This window comes from Hirundo rustica, chromosome 26, assembly GCF_015227805.2.
Source record: "Hirundo rustica isolate bHirRus1 chromosome 26, bHirRus1.pri.v3, whole genome shotgun sequence".
Lineage (NCBI taxonomy): Eukaryota > Metazoa > Chordata > Aves > Passeriformes > Hirundinidae > Hirundo > Hirundo rustica.
In genome coordinates, this window is record NC_053475.1 from 1506655 (window position 1) to 1513810 (window position 7156).

General features: G+C 50.0%; 1 protein-coding gene across 1 annotated transcript; it reads right to left on the reverse strand.

The window, feature by feature from the left end:
- Positions 1-5976: 5976 nt before the first annotated feature.
- Positions 5977-6240, reverse strand: TINCR (TINCR ubiquitin domain containing). The gene has a single exon (XM_040086532.1). The coding sequence runs from the start codon at positions 6238-6240 to the stop codon at positions 5977-5979; it is 264 nt and encodes an 87-aa protein (XP_039942466.1).
- Between the last annotated feature and the right edge of the window lie 916 nt (positions 6241-7156).

A 7156-nucleotide genomic window follows, 5' to 3' on the forward strand; every position in this document is an offset into this window, starting at 1 on the left:
AGAGCAGGGCTGAGTCTTTCGACTCCCATGAATTGCAGTTTGCAATTATGTTTTCAATTTAGGAAAAGAAACTGAGCCTGTGCTGCAAATATTTCATCAGGTCTTAGAGAATTTCAGTCTGTGGGGTGGGAGTCTTTGCTGTGTTCTAGCAAAGGATCAGTCTAGTGAGGCTGATATCAATCACTGGCTGGGTTTTCTGTAAAACCCAGAACAGGATTCATATTTCAGCACTTTCTTCTTCACTTGAAATTTCAGGGTATTTTGCTGTGAGCCCACTCTGTAGCACATCTGTCCCATAAAACACCATGAACAGGAGGGGAGATTTATCCCAACTGGGCAAAATCCTCACCTGATGTAAGTCAGCACAACTACAGAGAAGTCCAGGAAAGCTGGGCCATATCACAGCAGAAAGAAACCTACTTCAGGATGTACTTCCCACTCATTAATTCTTCGCCTAGAGCCAAGCCAGACCCCGGGGGACATATTAGCACAGTTTCATCTACTGCAATCCCATGCAACTGCACGGGGAGGAATTAAAATCCCGTGGACCGCATTCTTTATCGATGCAGCCCGGTGTTTTTGTCAAATGAGCTCCTTGGGCTGAACAATAAGTAAAGGAGCTACACACAGGTGTGACTGTCTGGCCTGTGTGCTGTGAGGTGTCAGCAGAGGTAACTGCACCAGGGCTTTCAGAACTTAAAAATCACTTAACCGAGTACCCCAGCAGAGAGCTTGGCCCGTGAGTAATTCACATAAATACTACCTTCAGCCACTGAGATGTAGTCAGCCCCCCCAGCTGGCTGTTGCCTCAGTAACACATCTCTGGGAGGATATTTTTCAGCCAGTATTATTTATCTGGTAGGTGGAAGCGGACCTGTTAAGGCCATACCAGGTCAGCATATGTCTAAGCATGTACTGAAGAACTTAATTAGTTCTCCCTGAGAAGAGAGACTCCCAGCGCCGTTTAAAGGATCGTTATCCTACCGCGAGATGCCTCGGAGCCTGCTGCCAGGCCTCAGCTTAACAGGGCAAGGCTGTAAAAGTTGGATGGGGGTGAAAAGTCTCCCCTCCATGCTGAGGAGAAATTGCTGAGCAACCGCAGGAGCAGGAGGGTCAGCGCAAAGAACCAGCGTCACAAAACCACGCTGAAACTCGGAGTAAAGAACTTACTGCAGGTCTGAGCTGTCAGGGTCAAACTGTAGATCCCATCACTCTTTATTTTTTTGTTTCTAGAGGTCTGACGTCGCCTGCTGTGCTGGGTGACTGCATCCCAGGAAATTCCGGTGACAGTGAGCGGAGGTGACAGGATGGTGATGTGGGTGTGGAGTGAAGCCACACTGCCATTGGTCCCTATGTCATCACGGAGTCAAATGTAGGCAGGAGTTTAGCATCAGCTAAACTGGACCTCCTGCAAGTGCCTCAGTCATAGTTTTCATTTACGGTCCCAAAAAATCAGACACTGTAAACTGAATGTCAAGAAGGGAATGCAATGGGCTCCCTGAGGATGGATGTGTTTATTATTCTGGCAGGAGGTAAAATATCCATCCTTGAGAGGATGGACCTTTGGAAAACTAGACTGAGCAGCCTCTGAAGAATAAAACAGGTTCCCAAGCATGTCAAAGCTTCTGTAAGGACTGGCACTCACAAGGGACAGGAGAGGGAGGAACCTGGACATGCTTATTTTCACCTAAGAGTGGCTACAATATACAACGTGGGACCTTGGCCTGCTCTTGGAGCTGTCAGGAGTTGTTCCTAGATGAGTTGTTATGGTAACTGAGCTAATGCCCTGAGATAGATTCTTTCAGGTGGCTGCAGGCCAGAAAATCAACACCAATAGATTCCAGATAATAGACTTCTGCTGAACTCAGTGCTGGCGTCTACTTTATTTAACCTATTCACCAATGACTTCCTGAACTCCATTCTCCAGGCAGGCCACATATGATGAGAAAAGCTGCCTGCCTCAACGAACCACAGCTTCCAAAAGGCTGAGGGGACCCACATCCTGCGGCTAAGTCTGTGCCACAGTAAATCAAATGTGCCTGGGAATTCTTCTGCATTTAGAGAACAGCTGGCACAGGGTGGCCAGGGTTTTCTATTAAATTCTTACTCTCCAAACCTGCATGGACACATCCAGGCATCCCATAAGGAGCAGTCCCTGGTCCACGCTGGCTCCTGAAATGCACCTGGACTGAAGCAAAAATTGCAGTGCAATACCCCAGCCTTGTAACAGAGAGAAGCCCAGGCACTGCTTAATTTATCAGCACAGACTTTGCCTGGGTGACTGCTAGAGGAGACTGCGCAGGAGAGGAGCCTGGAACCAAGAGCAAAGGCTGTGTCGATGTGCTTGACACACAGGCAGATCCAGCTGGAGCCGTACATCCCTAGGAACGGGCAGTGACAGCACACTGGGCATGTCTAGGGATTGCTCTGGATCAGCCACTGGCACCCTCTACATTAAACAGCTCGTGGGTTAAGTAGTGGGTTTAGTAGATGGAAGTAGTGGATTCACCAGTTCAAGGCAATATTCCTCCACCTCCCACTGAACGGCACAACACAGCCAAGGGATGATCAGCAAGGAGCAGCTAATTCCATGCGCCCACTATCCCGCCCTGCTGCTCCCTGCCCCACGGCTGGCCTTGATCGGTGCTCCACAGCACGCAGCCAGCAAAGAGCTGCTGGGTGGCTCGCTGCGGCAGACAAAACTCGGGAAGAGTCGTGCCAGTTTCAGGAACTCCCACGTCACCACCAGACCAGCTGAGCAGCTCCCTGGCTCTGGGGCCTTGCGCTGCCTCCAGAGCGAGCCAAACGGGTTCTGCCGCGGCGTGGTCCACGGTGCCAGGACTGATCGTGCCTCGGGCGTTTGGGACAGCCTACTGCATGCCTGTGGATGCTTTTGCATCCATGCTGGGTGGCGGTTCTGCTCACGCCAGGACCCACTGCTGGTCTCCTGATAGGCACTGATGGCTTGAACACCACATGCTGGCCCATGGCCACTGAGCTGGAGCATTTCTCTGCTTGCTCATTCCCAGTTCAACTCTTGCTTTGCTTGTTTTGCCCACTAGCAAACCATGTTATTGTAATATGCCACTCTCTAGGGCAGAAGCTGTTTTTTCAGCGAGTTCTTTGCTCAGCCTCTACCGCAACGGGATTGCAATTTCAGTCGGCACAGCAGTAATGTGATTAACAGGCTCTGCACAAAGGGGAATTGCATCCTAGGTGGATGTGATATTCGCAGTTCTGGCCAGCCCATGTGTTTTCCCAGGGTGAGAGGTCGTGTTGACTGATCTCCAAAATGGCTCGCTCGAACTTTTAAACATTAAGGTCTAAATAAATTTTCAGCATTAGCTGGTATGCTGATCCCTTTCCTGCCAAGCTGCCGCCTTAAGTGAATTTTTATGACTGAGTTACAAACCCCAGAAAATACGAGCAAGAAGTGGAAATGCTGACTTGGCCTTTGCTAAATGCCAATTATCTACAACGGCATTAAGCGGGGAGGGGAGGATGAAAAATAGGGTCATTTTCATGTTTTCTCTGGTTCAAAGCAAACTGTCCCGTGAGCCCATTGTAGGAACACACAGCATGCAGAGTGACCATTAATATTTATAGGCACGACACTGAGCTGCAGACCTTGGCAAACAGCAACTCCACTTTTGGAATTACCAGAGCTCTGGCAGGCTGGTGCCTCAGTACAAAAGAGTAAGTAGGAGACATTAAGATTTTCAGGGAGAACTGAAGAAGTAGATGCTTGCTTGTGATGAGTCCATACTTCAGTGAGATGGTGAAACACTAAAACCAACTCTTAAATCCTCAGGACTGCTGGCCAAGCGCAGCACTGTGTCTTCACTATCCTCTCTGCTCCTGTGGCTCCTAGACAGTCCCAACATTGCATGGGCTGCTCTTGTTACAGTCCCCATAGCTATTCCCTCCTGCCCAGCTGATAACAGACCAGCGTATTTCCAAAGACACTATTGGTGCAACGTGGATTTATAATACCTAAAGTTCTGCCTGAGTAACCTTAAGACTCAAACTGGTACTTTAATCTCGGTTACAATGCAGCCTTCTGCCACTCTGTATTTCCGAAGTCCCGGTGGCATCGACAGACAGGCATCTAAAATCCTCTAAAACCCCTCTGTGCTGAGGAGCCGGCGAGGTGCTGAGTCACAGGGCTGTCCCACGCAGGGCGGTGACTGCCCAGCCACACAGATGAGCACACCTCAGAAATATCCAAGGGAACTGTCCTACCGTAGCTCAGCCACCCCATGAACCTTTACAGAAATGTGTCCCCAGTATCGGGGCATTTACGTTCCACAGAAAAACCCAGCGGGAGGGGGTGAGGTTGGCACAGCCCAATAATTCTTTATGTCAAAAAAATCAGGTAGTGACTGCAGGTAGAGACTGGACACTCCCCACGTTGCACCTAGCCCTGGAAAAAGCAATAGGAGATTGGCCAAAGGTGCTTGTTTAGGAACCAGGAAGGTTTGCAGGAAATCCAAGGGAAAAAAAATATTAGAAATCCCACTCCCTTTGTAATGTGCTCACAAAAACTGAGCTGGGACTTGGAGCAACAGGCTCCAGATTTTCAAAAATGGCCAGTGACTTCAGCTGGGCCCTCTGAACTCAACACACCGGGACAGGATCTCTCGGTGAGTTTTGCACTGTTGCAGTTACACCCTGCTCCTGCAGCATGGGGGAAGGTGCACAGCACCCGATGGAAACCAGGCATCCACCAAACAAGCAGTAGTATGTGCACTCCATCAACTCAGATCCCTCAAATCCTTTTTTACTCTCAAAAATTCAGACAGTAAAAATTGGGAAAATAAATACAGGAAACAACAACAAATAGAAGTGCTTCTGCCACTAAAAACCAGGTGAAAAGGAGGAGCTGAGCCAAGTTAATCAGAGAAGTGAAATGAGATGTTGGAGAAAGGGGCCATGGGTGACTTGGGGTTTGCAGTTAGCTGAGTGATGTGAAATCTCTTGTGTCTGGCTGAGCTCTGAAAGGAAATGCTTTATTAAATCTTCTCTGTGTGATATTTCAAGCTGCCTCTGGACTGGAAAATAGGACCATTCCAGTATGTGGGATATAATCAGGAACTGAAGTCTTTAGTGCGGGTTTTTCTGCAGAGGAAACTCTGATCAGCATAGACACATAACTCAGAGGGCTCGGGATTCAGAAAGATGAATTAGACATGGCATACCCACAACATACCTCTGCTACCCAGTATCCCCAAAATGCTTCACAGAATTAATCATGCTGGCAGCAACAACCAGGCACTAGGAAAGACAGTGCAGGTGGGCATAAATTCACCACACTGAATCAAAACTGTCCTGTGGGCCCGTGAGTCCAAGGTCCATTATCTCAGCTTTCATCCCCACTAGAACACAGTGCTTGCTGTGATTGATCTCCCGTGCACTGGCTCCCCTGGGAGACTCTAGTCTCACTGTACTTTCTGCTGTGATTCAGACACATTTTGGGCAGCTGCAGCCCCTTGCCATCCCAGCCCAGCACTGCCTGTGCTTTGCTGGAAGCTCACAGCTCTTCTCCTGTCGCAGCAGGTCTGTGCCACCCCCAAATACCTGCCGAAAGTATTCACTACAAAGAAGCGAGGAGACACAGGCACAACAGAAAAGCACAAGTGAGAGGTTCCCAGAATACTCTCCCATGTCACACAACCTCCCCTGCCCTGCTCCTTGTCATGTCTCTCCCTCTGTGCTTGGCCACATACCCAGGAAAACGAGACCTGACCAGAGGCAGGACAGGCAGCAGCAACCAGATTTCCTCCACTGAATGGCTTATTTCACAGCACAGCATGTCTGGATAAAAAGAGCCTGGAGTCTCAATCCTGCTGGGAACGGCAGGATTGGAGTTCCTGGTCTGCATTCCGCAAACCCCGACAAGAAAGCGTCCCAAGGGGCTGAGACACACCGAGCATTTCCCTTCCTCTGCACCGCCCCCATGGCAGACGGGCTCCTTGCCTACCTTTTATTGCTGACAAGGAGGAGGACAGAACCATTCTGGATATTGGCTTCTTTGAGAGTCTCGTGCTCCTCGAGCTGCCTGGAGTTGTAATAAAATGTCTTCTTCCAGGAAGTGATGCCCTCCCGCACCAAGAGAGCCCGTAGGTCCATCACCGTGTCCCTGGGCCTGACGGTCAGGGGCATCATCAGGTCCTCATCAGCCAGGTGCACCTTAATGTGGTACCTCTTCCATCGAGAAAGGCTCCTGCGCAGCGTGTCCATCCTCTCCAGCTCAGCAGGGCCAGTGTGGCAGAGCGGAGCATCCAGCTGGGAGATCAGCAAAGCAGGGATGTGGCTCTGAAGAGGCTGTCTGCTGCAAACAGCTTAAAACGTCCTGCCAAACCTGTTTCTCCCAGTTGCCACGCTGCATGCTTCGCATTCCATGGAAGAGCTCACCTGGCTCCATGAGCCTGCTGGCTGGGAAAACATCTCCATGAATCATTTCCACACACCCCTAAATCCCATAATAATTACAGTGTCTTCACGAAGTGCTCTTCATTCCAATGGCTTGCAGAGGACTTTTAAAGCCAGATCTTCACAGACATTAGAAACGTGGGTGCATGTGAGAAATGAATGGGTTTAGCAACCTCCTGTCTCCTACTCTAAAAAGCTGCCAGCTGGGGAGAAGATCAGTTAGCAGAGTAGGCATTTAGCAACCTCACAGCTATTTAACATGGCCACTTTAATGAAGAAAAGTGCAGCTGCATAGTGACAAATTCCTCCCAGAGGAGAGCCACAGCACCCTGATGAGACAGAGCCTGGCTGTGTGAATACCTCTCGTCACTGCAGTGCAGATTCCCCCAGGTGATCTGCACAGTTACTGCTCGCAAACAATCTGGGACCCTCCAGAAGGGGTAGGGACTCATCCACTCCTCACCATACCCTCAGTATATCTGATACTGACTCACACACGCTCCTCGATGGTTCATCCTCTTGATTTCCTCTTCCTTGCAGATCGCTGTGTAATTGCAGGGCCGATCACATCCTGCGCCACACGTGCGCGGCATCAGCGCCACAGGGCAGCAGGCACAGCAGGCAAACAGGTGGCACAGGGGCCTTGAGTGCCAGGAGGAGCCAGCCATACTTTGGGAAACACAACGCCGTCTCTGAAGGGAAGGAGATGATGTCAGGCACGGGC